The sequence below is a fragment of the Dromiciops gliroides genome, chromosome 3, assembly GCF_019393635.1.
Source record: "Dromiciops gliroides isolate mDroGli1 chromosome 3, mDroGli1.pri, whole genome shotgun sequence".
Lineage (NCBI taxonomy): Eukaryota > Metazoa > Chordata > Mammalia > Microbiotheria > Microbiotheriidae > Dromiciops > Dromiciops gliroides.
The window spans coordinates 619,320,590-619,334,828 of record NC_057863.1 but is presented as its reverse complement, the minus strand read 5'-3'; the positions used below and the strand labels follow the sequence as shown (position 1 = coordinate 619,334,828).

Below are 14,239 nucleotides of genomic sequence, written 5' to 3'. Positions count from 1 at the left end.
CTGAGTGGGTTCAGATGCTGCCTCCTGTATTTATTTATCAGCTGTGTACCTCTGGGCAATCCCATAACCTCTGCTCTGCCTCAGTTTTCTCAGCTGTAAATTGATGGTCCTTTGCAACTCTAACTCTACTCTCCTGTGATTAGCACAGTTTTAACGAACAGGTGGTAAGCACCTACGGTGATCCAAGTATTCTACTTACTAGATGCTGGGATACAGAGGCAAAAATTAAATAACCCCAGCCTTCAACAGTGAAGTGGTATCTACCCTTCACGCACCTTCTCTGTGGAGAGACAGCCTGTACACATATAAGTATATACAAAATCAGTACAGTTGGGGGCAGCTAGGTGGCAAAGTGGATAAAGAACCAGCCCTGGATTCAGGAAGACTTGAGTTCAAATTTGGCCTCAAACACTTGACACTTGCTAGTTGTGTGACCCTGGGCAAGTCACTTAACCCTCATTGCCCCGTCAACAACAACAACAAAATCAGTACAGTTGATTTCAAATGAGTGCCTACTGTTTGCCCAGCTCTGAGTGGTGATGGGGGGGGAGAAGGGGGAGGAAGAAAGTCATATAAAATGTATCCCTCCCCTTTTTTGTGGGGCAATAAGGGTTAAGTGACCTGCCCAGGGTCACATAGCTGGTAAATGTCAAGTGTCTGAGGCTGGATTTGAACTCAGGTCCTCCCGAATTCAGGGCCGGTATACACCGCGCCACCTAGCTGCCCCCTGATGCAGCCCTTTTCTCCAAGAGCTTATATATACATTTATGTTGCCATAGAAGGCATTCTTGGACCCCACAGTGGGTTGGTCTTGACCTTTGAGATTCTTTTCAACCCCAATATTCTATCATTCTTTCTCTATAGCTAATCACTACCTGTATACATGCCAAATCTTCTCAACGATATTGTAAAGCCTTTCCACAGCAGGACCATGCCCTGTGCTTCTTGTGTATCCAACCCATAGCACTGTGCTAGGCACATTGTTGTAACTCAGTGAATCTGTAAAACTATTTTTTATGGATGCCTTCTCTTCACAACATTTTGAGATAGCTAGTCTCCTTTCTCCCACCTCCATAGTGAGCCCTGCTCATAACAAAAGAACGGTAAAGAAAATCAAACAGTGACCCAGTCTGGCACCTTATGTAACATTTTGGGCTTTTTGTTTTGTTTTTCGTTTTGTTTATTCCCTTTGCTTACTTACTGTCAGTTGCGGGTGACTCACCCTCCCCGATGGAACCTTTATTTGTAATAAATAAATTGTTGAGCCATTTCATTTGCGTCTGATTCTTTGTGACCCCATTTGGAGTTTTCTTGGCAAAAATACTGGCGTAGTTGGTTTTCCAACAGTGGAAAGGCTGGGTAGTGCCTAGTTAGGGTTTTGGGGAAGGGACCTCAATTGTTTCCAAACAGCTACATGGTGCAGTAGATAGAGTGCCAGGCCTACAGTCAAAAAGACTCATCTTCCTGAGTTCAAATCCGGCCTCAGACACTTATTAGCTGTGTGATCCTGGGCAAATCACTTAACCCTCTTTGCCTCAATTTCTCATCTGTTAAATGAACTGGAGAATGAAATGGCTAACCAGTTCCCCTCTGCTCAGTATAACTTCCCTGTGTCATTAGAATTTGCGTTCTTTTTTTTAAGTATCAAAAGCTAGTTATTCTGGATGAAAATCTTTTCCTACAGATGACATAGTTGCTGGCCTCCTCCTCTGTCTCCTTCTAAAGTTGGCTTTGTTTTTACATCACTCTTTTTTTTTCTTTTTTCTTTTTTTTGGGGGGGGGGGTGAGGCAATTGGGGTTAAGTGACTTGCCCATGGTCACACAGCTAGTGTCAAGTGTTGAATTTGAACTCAAGTCCTCCTGAAGCCAGGGCCAGTGCTTTATCCACTACACCACCTAGTTGCCCCATTTACATCACTCTTCGGATGAGCTTCTGCTGCCCTGCCTTACTGAGCCTTCCTGGTAATCCAGGAAAAACCATAATTAACAGCCTTCTTCACTCTCCCTGCATTTCCTGGGGGCACCTGGGAGGTAGCCCCTCATCCTGGCTTACTCACCTCTATGGAAGAACTCTGTACCCTTTTTTTTTAAGTCAAAGTTGGCCAGAGATAATTTATTAATAAGCTTCCCTGTTTGGAGAGTGTTGCCTGTAGGCAGTGGCTCTTGCTACCTGGAATTCCTGATCACTCAAATGATTTCCCCTTACATTTTATAATTGTCCTAAAACAGAAGACAGCATGCTGTAACAGAGTGAAACAAACTGCATAGTGTAAACTCAGCTTTTGGGGGGGTGAATTTAAATAGAATAATAATAATGTTAATGTTGGCTCATCCTTAGGAGAAATATCTTCCTGAACTCCTTTTTAACTATGGGCCTTTCAATCTGGTCAAAGGTGAACAAAGAGATTCTTCTCTAGATTGGAATAAACCAGAGGTTATCAAACTTTTTGGTCTCAGGACCCCTTTACCCTCTTAAAATTATTGAAGAGCATCACCCAAAGAGCTTTTGTTGATGGGGGTTTGATCTCTCAAAATTTACCATATTAGAAATTAAAACAAATATTTGCTTATTAATACAGGTAAAAATAACAAAAAATACCCATTACATGTTTTCATAAATACATTTTAGTGAAAAATAACTATTTTTCAAAACAAAAAAAAGTAGTGAGATGAATGCATTGCTTTCATTGCTTTTCAGAGTTTTTCAAACCTCTTCAATGTCTTGCCTTAATAGAAGACAGCTGGACTCTCAGATTTTTTTTTTTCTGCATTCAGCCTCTTGGGTTATGTTGTTTTCATTGGAGTATTTCAGGAAAATGTGGCCTCACACAGGCACAGGGAAAAGAGAGGAGGATTTTAAGAGGTAAATGACATCCTAGCATCATCAGGAAAAGAATTTGGACCTTGCAGACCTCCTCAAAGGGTGTTGGGCACCTCCATGGGCCACTGACTCCCTCTTTGAGTTAAACAGGTTAAACAGACACTCCCACCTTGAATTAGGGCCCCATAAATAAGTCTGAGCCTCTTAGTTTTAGAGAATCCAGTTCCCTTCCTGGAACTGAATAAATCATTTCAAGGAAGACTGACGAGGTCTTTGATCCAAGGACTCCTGGGACTCTGGCACAATATTGTTTCTTCACGTTTCAGACCACAGCCGAGGCCTTGGCCTGTAAGCTCTTTAGGAATAGGGATTGTTCCATTCTTTGCATTTGTACCCCCAGGGCCTGGCACTGTGCCCAGCTTAATAAATTCTTTTGATTCGTATATTGGTTTACCTCTCTCTGTTCCCTGCTCAGTTATGCCAGGGTCATTTTGTTGCTATAACCGACCAGGGCCCTGAAGGAGGGATAGACGTATGTGTAGAGGTGCATCCTGGTGTTCTGGAAAGAGTGCTGGGCAAGCCCTTTGACCCAATGATACTGATGTTAGCTCTTGGTTTACCCCCCTTTTACACTGTATTTCTTTTGTACATATGTACAAAATGTACACTCTGTAGAGCAGCATGGGTAATGGAGAGGGAGCCAGCTTCTGAGCCTCAAAGAGCTGGGTTCAAATCCTGACTCAGATACTTCCTAGCTGTGTGATCCTAGGCAAGTGATGTCACCTCTTTTGGTCTGTTTCCTCCTCTGTAAAATGGGGTTGATAATAATGCTGAGAAGACCAAGTGAGATCCCTAGGGAAGGGGTTTTGCAAACACCTTTCCACACTGTGGATGCTGGTTAGCATAGCCACTCACTGAGCCATGGAGTCCAACCAAACCTGAACATGAATCCCTCTACAACATCCCTCCAAGGGGCTTCCCAGCCCTTCCCCAAAGGCCTCCAATGAGGGGGAGCCCTGGAAGCCCCACCTTCATGACCCAGATCCAGTTGTTAGGAAGTTCTTCCTGACATCCAATCAGAACTGACCTTTCACCCACTCTTCCCATCCACACTCCCCCCATGCTCTCAGAGGAGGGCTGAAGTATGTGGTGGGGTCACTTCCCCTGTGGGGCCCCAGTTGTCACATTTCTAAAACAGAGGCCTGGGCTGGATGGCATGCAAGGCCTATATATAAAGAGGGGCAGTAGTCCCTCATAGCGTCACTGTGGGAAAGTGCTTTGGAAACCATAAAGCTCCATAGAAGGAAGAATGAAGTGTTGTCTCTGTCATTGCTTCCTCAGGCCAGTCACATCCAGTTTCCCGGAGCCATCCACAGCACAGATGGAGCCTCCATCTCAGTGGAGAGGATTGTGAACAACTTCAGTGGGTCCAGATGCCCCAGCTTGGGAGGGAAGCCCAAGCTTTTCTTTATCCAGGCCTGCAGTGGGGGTAAGCACTCCCCCCATCTCCCTGTTCTTATCTTCCAGGACCAGGGGCATTGGAAGCACAGGCCAGCTAGCTGGCACAATGGCTAGAAAGCTGGGTCTGGAGTCAGGAAAACTCATCTTCCTGAGTTCAAATCTGGCCTCAAACACTTCCTAGCTGTGTGACCCTGGGTAAGTCACTTAACCCAGTTTGCCTCAGTTTCCTCATCTGTAAAATGAACTGGAAAAGGAAATGGTAAAAAACCCTCCAGCATCTCTGCCACGAAAATTCCAAATGGGGTCACACACACACAAAAAATCACAGATAACTGAACAACAACAAACATCTTAAGCATTTAGCCCCAGGAGGAGGCATTCAACTAATTTCATCCCTCCTAGCTCTCAAATCAATTCCACATGCTCCACCTCTCATCCCCATGCCTTTGCCCCAGCTCTCATCTGTGATCTGAATGTTCACCCTTCTCACCTGGACCTCTTTGAATCTCTGGCTTCCTTAAGGACTCAGCTGCTGGCCAGCATTGCTGGTCTACTTGACCATCTCTTTTCCTCATTTCCCGGTCTCTGTCATCTAAAGACATTTATCACATGTTTATTTCAGCAACAAGTGAAAACAAAAGTTTTCAAAGGGTCTCACAGGATTATCCGCTAGGTGCTGCAGCCAGTGATACTTACAAACACGCAGTGGCATTGTGTTAACTGGCTATTACATGCTCAGCACAGACTTAGGGAGTGACTTGTCCAAGGTCACACAGGTATTAAGCATCTAAGGCAAGAATTGAACCCAAGTCCTCTGATTCCAAAGCCTGTGCTCTCTATTATGTATGTCTTCAGTTGCAGTTCCTGTATTGGGAATTTGTACCAGGCCAGACTATGCCCCCTACTATAGGGATGGGGTATCAAGGACTATGTGGCCTCCTTTGCCACCTTAGCAAAGTGGGATGCTATGGTATCTCCCAATTCAGGCTAGATGTCACTGCCCTGGCACAACTCTAGATGGCGATGTGGTGGGGGTGGGGAGGCTGTATTCTGGTTCTGACTCTCCTTCTGTACTCCAGGGCTGGGAATCTATACAGACTCCTTTTGCAGTGCCAACCTTGGGGCAGCATCCATCCCTTGCTGCCATGCCCATCCAGGAGGCCCCCGACTTCACTTATGCCTCCTGAAACAGCCCTGACCAAGAGATTTGCTGGCTTCAAGTCAGGCACAGCTTGTACAAAAGAACTGACCTGGAAGATGAAACGTTGTGTTCTTGTGCCAGCTCCTCTCCATCCTGGGTTCTTTCCTTCCATTCCCCTTCCACAGTCTTGTGGTAGAGAATAAAAGTCAACTTATGTGAAAGCATCTTGAAATAAACCACAAAAAGTCCAAGTCGGGGGCAGCTAGGTGGCTCAGTGGATAAAGCACCAGCCCTGGATTCAGGAGGACCTGAGTTCAAATCCAGCCTCAGACACTTAACACTTACTAGCTGTGTAACCCTGGGCAAGTCACTTAACCCCAAATGCCTCACTAAAAAAAAAAAAGTCCAAGTCACTTCATTCTCTGGGCCTTAATTGTCTCACCTGTTAAATGGGGATGAGAACGCCCAGCTTGGACATATACAGAGATGTTCTAGGGATAAAACAAGATAACAGATATGAGGAAAAGCATTTGTGAAAGTTAGCATTGGCCATGCAAACCTGAGGAGGAGGCAAATACTGTTCAGTCCAAATAATAAACAAAGAATTAGAATTTATAGAAGAATTCTTTTTTTTTTTTATGAAAACTACAAACAGTAGAAAAAACAAGCCATTTCTAAAGTATTTTTTCAAGTTTTGAGATTTCCATTCTCTAGGATCTGGTAGCACCCGTCTTACTTATGGAGGAGTTAAGACTTCCTGGAGTGTCTGAAGCCCCCAATTCTAAAGACACCAAGTCACCCAGCTAGCCAGACACACTATGCTGGGCATTAACGTCCATGGTCCTTTTCTTCCTCCACTCCTTTTAATCTCTGGCTCTGCCCATCACTGGACCTACTGCTGCTGATGGGGCAAAGGCCAAGAAGCCACTATCTCCAATGGCTCCAGGATCAGTGACACATGTAACAAACCAAAGGAAGTTTTTCAGGGGGTGGTAGGAGAGGCCACCCATTCCTAGGCAGGAAAACCCAGAGCCCTTGCCTGCGGCCGCTTCCAAACAAAAAGAACAGTGTTTCAAGTAGGAGGAAAGAAAAGTCGTAGTCATCCTCACTTGGTTTTAAAGAAAAATCTTTTCCGGAGGAAATTAAAACAACCAGGAATCTGTTTGAATATCCCTTTGGCAGACACAGCATTAGACACCTGTGGAAAGACAAACACAAAGAGGACTGTGAACTAGCTTGAGGAGAGACAGGCCCTCACCAGGGTGGGGGACCTTTGTTAAATCAGTTCAAAATCAGCAACTGAGGCCCAAGTCTCACCTTTGACCCCTGACCCATACTGGCTACGTGACCCTGGGTAAGTCACTAACTTCTCAGTGGTTCTAAGGCCATTATCAGTTGCAAAAAAGTCCCAAATTGCATCGATGAAGGGAATTTCCTCATCAAGAGGAATGATATAACTAATAATAATGATATAACCAATAATATCACTGTGGGTCCTGTTCAAATTCAAAATATATTCTTTTTTTTGGCAGGGCAATGAGGGTTAAGTGAGTTGCCCAGGGTCACACAGCTAGTAAGTGTCAAGTGTCTGAGGCTGGATTTGAACTCAGGTCCTCCTGAATCCAGGGCCGGTACTTCAACCACTGCGCCACCTAGCTGCCCCTCAATATATATTCTTTACAAATATATGTATACAATATACACACATGTGGGCAGCTAGTTGGCACAGTGGATAAAGGGCTGGGCCTGGAATCAGGAAGCCCTGAGTTTAAATCTGGCCTCAAACACTAACTAGCTGTGTGTCCTGAGCTAATCACTGAACCTGTTTGCCTCAGTTTCCTCATCTGCAAAATGGGGATCACAATAGTGCCTACTTCCCACAGTTGTGAGGATCAAATGAAATATTTGTTTGTTTGTTTTTTTAGTGAGGCAATTTAACCCTAATTGACCCGAATTTGAACTCAGGTACTCCTGACTCCAGGGCCGGTGCTCTATCCACTGCGCCACCTAGCTGCCCCTATATGAAATATTTGTAAAGGACTTAGCACAGGGTCTGACAATGGTAGGCACTTAACTGCACATTCCAGTCCTTATCCCATTTTATTCAACACCTACTATGTGCAGAGTACATCCACAGACATCCTCCTCCAAGATCAAGGCATGGCATAATGGTGATCCTGGGTTCCCAATGCCTAGACCAACATTCATAATCAACTATAAATTATCTCAATGTGAAGGATCTTGTCAAGCTCGACACCGAATTTCTCCATCCTTTTGACTTCTATCACAGATGTTGTGCATTCAGTAAAATGATGTTCCTTATGCCTTTTGCATACACAGTGAAAACCAGAACTGACAAGTCCAGCATTCATCCACCCAAGAAGGAGAATCTATATGCCTTTCCTTCCATTTAGCTGTAAATTATTTATGTCTTCTGACTTCAGTACATTAACAAGAATGTGAACAATGACCCCTAAAAAATCCAGTTCTGATGATTGACATAGGAACAAAAATGCCACCCAAAGAAATCAAGAAAGCATTGCTACGAATTATGAAGTTGTGAACAAAACAAACAAACAAAAAAACAACAAAGACTTTTAGGGTCCTGGGAGGTCTTCATCAGTACTGCTGATGGAACAGCTGGCTAAGCTGATGATGTCTGAGAATGGAATTTGAATTTCTGGACCGAGGCTTAAAATATAGGAATAATAATAGTGACTTGGCTAGGAACGGCACAGCCATGAAAAGGGTTTATAACAGTATCTAAATAAGAGAGATATAGACTAAAAAGGGGTGGAGATGGCGAAAATGGCCCAAATAGAGCTGATGAGCCTGGTATCATGAACAGTAAAAGGTACAACCCAAGAATGACACTAAAAAAATCCAGATCTTCTATGTCAAAGAAAAGGCATGGAGGAAGAATTCAAGGACCAATAAACCAGTCAGCTTTGACTATATAGGAGAGGAAAGCACAGGATGTAATAATCTTAGGATCAGGAAGTCAGCTTGGCTTTCAACTATTCTCTACCCTTGTTTTGTAACACTTCCCTTCCTCCACTCCAATCCTTGCTTATTTTCCTATTGAATGTGATGTACTTCTTTTTTTTTAATTTATTTTTCAAAAATGTAATAAACTGGGGGCAGCTAGGTGGCGCAGTGGAGAAAGCACTGGCCCTGGATTCAGGAGGACCTGAGTTCAAATTCGGTCTCAGATACTTGACACTTACTAGCTGTGTGACCCTGGGCAAGTCACTTAACCCTCATTGCCCCACCCCCCAAAAAATGTAACAAACATTTTTATTTATAGTTTTGGGTTCCAATTTTTATCTCTCCTTTCCTCCCTCTATTCTCCCCTCCCTTAGGAGGCAAGCAATTGGATATGGGTTATACATGTACGATTATGTAAAACATTATCATATTTGTCATTTTGTACAAGAAAACTTGATTAAAAGGAAAAAAAATGAAAGAAAGTGAAAACTAGCATGCTTCAGTCTGTTCCATCAATATCAGTTCTTTCTTTGGAGGTGGATAGTATATTTCATAGATAGTCCTTTGGGATTGTCTAGGATCATTGTGTTATTGATTTGATGTACTTCTATGTGTGTCTATGTGTTTGTTCAATTCTCCTTTGTCAAGTTCAGATGGCAGTGAAGTCCCTAATATCAAAGAGCTCTAATATGCATGACATATAGGAAATTAACATGAATATTTAAGACCAAAAGCCCTTCCCCAAAGGGTATGAATAAATCAAAGGATATGAATAAATGATTTTCAAAAGAATTACAAAGTCCCAGCACCCATATGAAAGCCTAATAAAATAAGTAATAATAAGAAAAGTGCAAATTAAAACTGCTAAGAGGTTTTACTTCCCACACAGTAATTTGACAAAGAGGACAATCAGTGCAGGAGAGAATGTGGGAAGCTTTAGAACTCCCACCCAGGAGCAGCGGCTGAAGCTATTCGAATTGGTGAGTGATTAAGCAGAAACTCATGTAGCCCCATCCTAGCTAGCTGGCTCCGGGTTATGCTTCATATCTCATTCATGGCAGTCATCTTCTTGCTACCTGCAGAGACCATGGTCAGAGGGACTTAATAGACTAAGCTTTGGAACTTTCACCCTAGAGCTGAGTTATCCAGACTGGTGAGTGAGTGGGTCCCTGGACCTCCTCCCACCTTTCTGCACGGACCAGGCAGCAATGTTCCTTCCAAAAGGGGCTTTTACATTGTGAAATGATCAACTGTGATAGACTTAACTCTTCTCAGCAATACAATGATCCAAGATATTGCCAAAAGATTTATGGTAGAAAAAGCTCTCCACATTCAGAAAAAGAACTATGAGTCTGAATACAGATTTAAGCACACTATTTCCACTTTTTTTGTTGCTTTTTTGTTATTGTTCTTGTTTATTCCTTCTTGCTTTTTTTTTCCTTTTGTTCTGATTAATGTGGAAATATGTTTAATATGATAGTAATGTACAACCTATATCAAATTTCTTGCTGCCCTGAAAGGGAGGAGGGAAGGGAGGGTGGGAGAAAAATTTAGCACTCAAAAAAAATCTTTACATGTAATTAAGAAAAAGTAAAAAAAAAAAAAACAGAAAAAACAAACAAACAAAAAACAAAATGAGCTTTTAAGGAGCAGCTAGGTGGCACAGTGGTAGAATCAGGAGGACCTGAGTTCAAATATGACCTCAGACACTAGCTGTGTGTCTTAGGCAAGTCACTTAATCCTGACAGTCTCAAAAAAACCCAAAAACAAACAAAAAGGGGCAAGGGAGCCTTTAAAAGTTGCCAAGCAAGATGGTGGAGAAGAGGCTGTGACTCCCACAAGCTCCAGATAAACCCATCCACTCATGCCCAAATAATGTGGTAAAAAAAAACAAAACCCAGAACAGCCTAATGCACATAAGAACAGAGTGAGACTATTTCTCTGCAAAAGAGGACAATTCCGATCACCTACTGATCAGGCTGAACAGTTCAGCACGCAGTCCAAACCCAGCCAGGGACAGTGCTTCCAGCTCTTATCAGTCTTCAGCACCAGCAGCTTCTGAGGCTCTGATCATGGACTGGTGAGGGGGTTTGGCGGTAGGTCGGGGTGAAGTGGAAGCAGTATCTACTGGAGTTGGGGCAAAGCACCCTGGGTCTGAACCAGTGGGCTGAATTGAGTAGTGCTGTCCCAGTGGGGGAGGGACAAAAGCATGCCAAGCTTCCGACCATAGAGAATCAGAGTTCAATCAGACTTCTGTTTCCAGGTCAAAGAGAAAGCGGCCCTGATTACTCATAAGTCAGGCAGGCTGAGAAGAAGCCCAGTCACCCCCTGGGCCGCTCTGTAGCATGAACAGTGTGTCCTGGAAGCAGTGCTACACTTTAAGAAGGAGTAAAAAGCCAAGAAATAGTAAGCCAGGATGAGTAGGCAGAGAAAGCAGAAGACCATCAAAAACTTCTTTGGGGGAAAGGTAGACCACAAAGAACCTCAGAAGAAGAAGATAATAACAGGGTCAAAGCTCCAACATCCAAAGCTTCCAAGAAAAATATGAACTGGTCTCAGGCCATGGAAGCTCTCAAAAGGGACTTTGAAGAGAAAGTAGGAGAGATAGAACAAAGATGTAGAGAAAGAGAGGAAGGAATGGAAAGAGAAATGAGAGCAATGCAGGAGAGTCATGAGAAAAAAGTCAACAGTTTGAAAAGCCAAATGGAAAAGGAGATTAAAAAACTGTCTGATGAAAATAATTGCCTAAGAATTAGGATTGAACAAATGGAAGCTAGTGACCAAGACACAGTAAAGCAAATCCAATTGAATGAAAAAATAGAGGGCAATGTGAAATATCTCCTTGGAAAAACAGCTGACCTGGAAAATAAATCTAGGAGAGATAATTTGAAAATCATTGGACTACCTGAAAACCATGACTTAAACAAGATCTTAGACACCATCCTTCAAGAGATTGTGAGGGAAAATTGCCCTGATATTCTAGAAGCAGAAGCTAAAATAGAAATTGCAAGAATCCACTGATCACCTCCTGAAAGAGATCCCAAAAGGAAAACCTCCAGGAACATTATAGCCAAATTCCAGAACTCCCAGGTCAAGGAGAAAATATTGCAAGCAGCTAGAAAAAAGGAATTCAAATACTATGGAGCTCCAATAAGGATAAAGCAAGAGCTAGCAGATTCTACATTAAAGGACCAGAAGGCATGGAATATGATATTCCAGAGGGCAAAGGAACTGGGACTACAGCCAAAAATCATGTACCCAGCAAAACTAATCATCATCTTTCAGAGGAAAAAATGGAATTTCAATGAGAAAGAAGACTTTTAGGCATTTGTTATGAAAAGACCTGAACTGAATAGAAAATTTGACTTTCAAATACAAGACCCTGGAGAAGCATAAAAAGGTAAACAGGAAAAAGACTTCATGAGGGATATTAAAAGATCAAACTGTTTATATTCCTACATGGAAAGATAATACTTTGAACTCATAAGAACTATCTCAGTAAGGAATTCACAGAGGATACAGGTCTGAACTGAATATGAAGGGATGATATTTGTAAAGCATTTATGCTTTGTTCTTTGTGGGGCAGACAGGGTGGGGTATCTTATGTCTGGGGCCGGATTTGGGCTTGGGGCCTACTGGATCCAGGACTGGTGCATTGTCCACTGTGCCACCTAACTAACTCATGATGACGTCTTCAAAATAGGGTTGAGGTATGGGAGAAATAGACTGGGGGAGGGGGAAGGGGAGAGATGGTCTGGGGAGAGGTTATTCACATGAAGGAAACAAGAAAAAAGCTTATGGAGGGGAGGCGAAGAGGGGGAAGGAATAGGGGAGTGAGTGAACCTTAATATCATCAGAATTGGCTCAAAGAAGGACTAAAATACATACTGAACTAGGTATAGTAATATATTTTTGCCCTGAGGGAGGGGAGGGAGATAAGAGTGGGGGGAGAAGGAAAGGAGAGAAGGGCAGATTGGGGGAGACAGCATAAAAAGCAAAACACTTTCAAGGAAAGTGAAGATGTTCTGCATAACTGCACAAGTATGACATATTGAATTGCTTGATTTCATAGGGAGGATTGAGGAGGAAGGGAGGAAGAAAATTTAGAACACAGAATTAGCTCAAAGACCTTAAACTCATCAGAGTGGGCTCATGGAGGGAATAACATTTACACTCAATTGGGAGGAGTAGTCTATTTAACCCTACAGGAAAGTATGAGGGGAAGAGGATAAGGAAGGAAGGGTGAAAAAAAGGGAGTGCAGAGTAGGGGAGGGGACAGTCAGAAGTAAAACACTTTTGAGGAGGAATAGGGTAAAAGAAGATAGAAAATAGAGTAAATATCATGGGAAGGGAATAGAATGGAGGGAAATAGTTATGATGATTGATTATAATGGCAAAATGTATGGTACCTACTTTGCTGGGCTAATATGAAGAAAATTCTTTGTCAAGTTTAAGGTACTTTATACAGGTTATGATGAACAGGATACTATCAGAAAAACCTGGAAAGACCTACATGAACTGAAGCAGAGTGAAATGTACTGTATACAAAGTAACAGCAATAGTGTAAGATGATCTGCTGCGAAGCATGAGGTTATTTTCAGCAAGGCAATGATCCAATATAACCCTGAAGGACTTATGAAAATGGCAACCCATCTACAGAGAAAGAAGTGATAGTATCTGAAAACAGATGGAAACACTTTTTTTTTCCTCTTTGACAATTCCTCAATCTGAAGTTTTGGGGGTTTTTTGACTATTTTCTCTCACAACCTAGCTAATGTGGGAATGTTTTTCATGACTACTCATGTATAACTTATTTTGAAATGCTTGAGTTCTAGTGGGTGGGGGGTGGGAATGGAGGAGGAAGAGAAGTCAGAACACAATTTTTTTAATTGATGTTAAAATTTGTTTTTACATATATTTTGGAAAATAAAATTCTATTCAATAAGATTAAAAGTTGCCAAGCACTGCTCCATGGAGTCCCCAAGAAACTATCAATCTAATCCTAAAGTATCAAATTCAGCAGCAAAACTCCCAGAGTGGCCTTAATTTGCAGCTTTTTAACTGCAAATTAAGGGATCAGTTTCTATTTGAGTTTGACACCTCTGCTTTAGGCCATCATCGCAGGATTCTCCTCTCCCTCAAGCCCCCACCCATGAAACCCAGAGAAAATCAGACATTACCATGAGAAGAATACTCAGTAAATCTTCAGAATCCGCCCACACCTCCAAGACTCTATCCAGGGTCTCTATGTACCATGAACCATGCGCCTTATCTCTCCAGGAGACAAAACCTTAGGAGAAAAATGAACAGGCTGCATTATCTGGACTGTACCTAGGAAGCCCAGGCTAGCAGTACAAAACATGCCTTCAGCTGGGATCAAACAGATGTAGGGGAATGGAGGCAAGAGACCTTATTCAAACTCAGTATCTGGTGGTTTCCTATTTTAAGTCATTACTCTTGCTAAAGTTGGGACTAAGTACTGTTGTTTCTTTCCTGATGGATAACTAAATTATTATGAGTGCCCTCTAAATTTGGTGCCCTGGAACAGGACCCTGGCTGCCCCAACCTCATTACAATTATGTCTGTCTGTGGTATCCGAAGTTTTGACTTTAACTCAGCAAATCTCTGAGTATCACCTTCCCACTCTGAAGCTCAAGAGCTCAGAGGACCAGCCCAAGGGCTTCCTCCTTGTCCCAGACCAGTCTGCTCCCAAGGTGATCAGCTTTGTTCCAGCTTGATCTCAGAAGGGAGGACTAGGCCCAATGGCTGGAAGTTACACAGAGGGACATTTGGGCACAGTTTAAGAAGGGACTTCTTTTTTTTTTGGT

General features: G+C 42.7%; 1 protein-coding gene across 1 annotated transcript in view; it reads right to left on the bottom strand.

The window, feature by feature from the left end:
- Positions 1-6,028: 6,028 nt before the first annotated feature.
- CASP9 (caspase 9) overlaps positions 6,029-14,239 on the bottom strand; it is a 31,686-nt gene continuing 23,475 nt past the window's right edge. Inside the window, exons 9-10 of the mRNA XM_043995727.1 lie at positions 13,592-13,701; positions 6,029-6,621 (exon numbers count right to left, since the gene is read on the bottom strand). Coding sequence (XP_043851662.1) covers positions 6,529-6,621; positions 13,592-13,701 — 203 coding nt within the window. The 3' untranslated portion in view covers positions 6,029-6,528. The remainder of the gene's footprint in view (positions 6,622-13,591; positions 13,702-14,239) is intronic.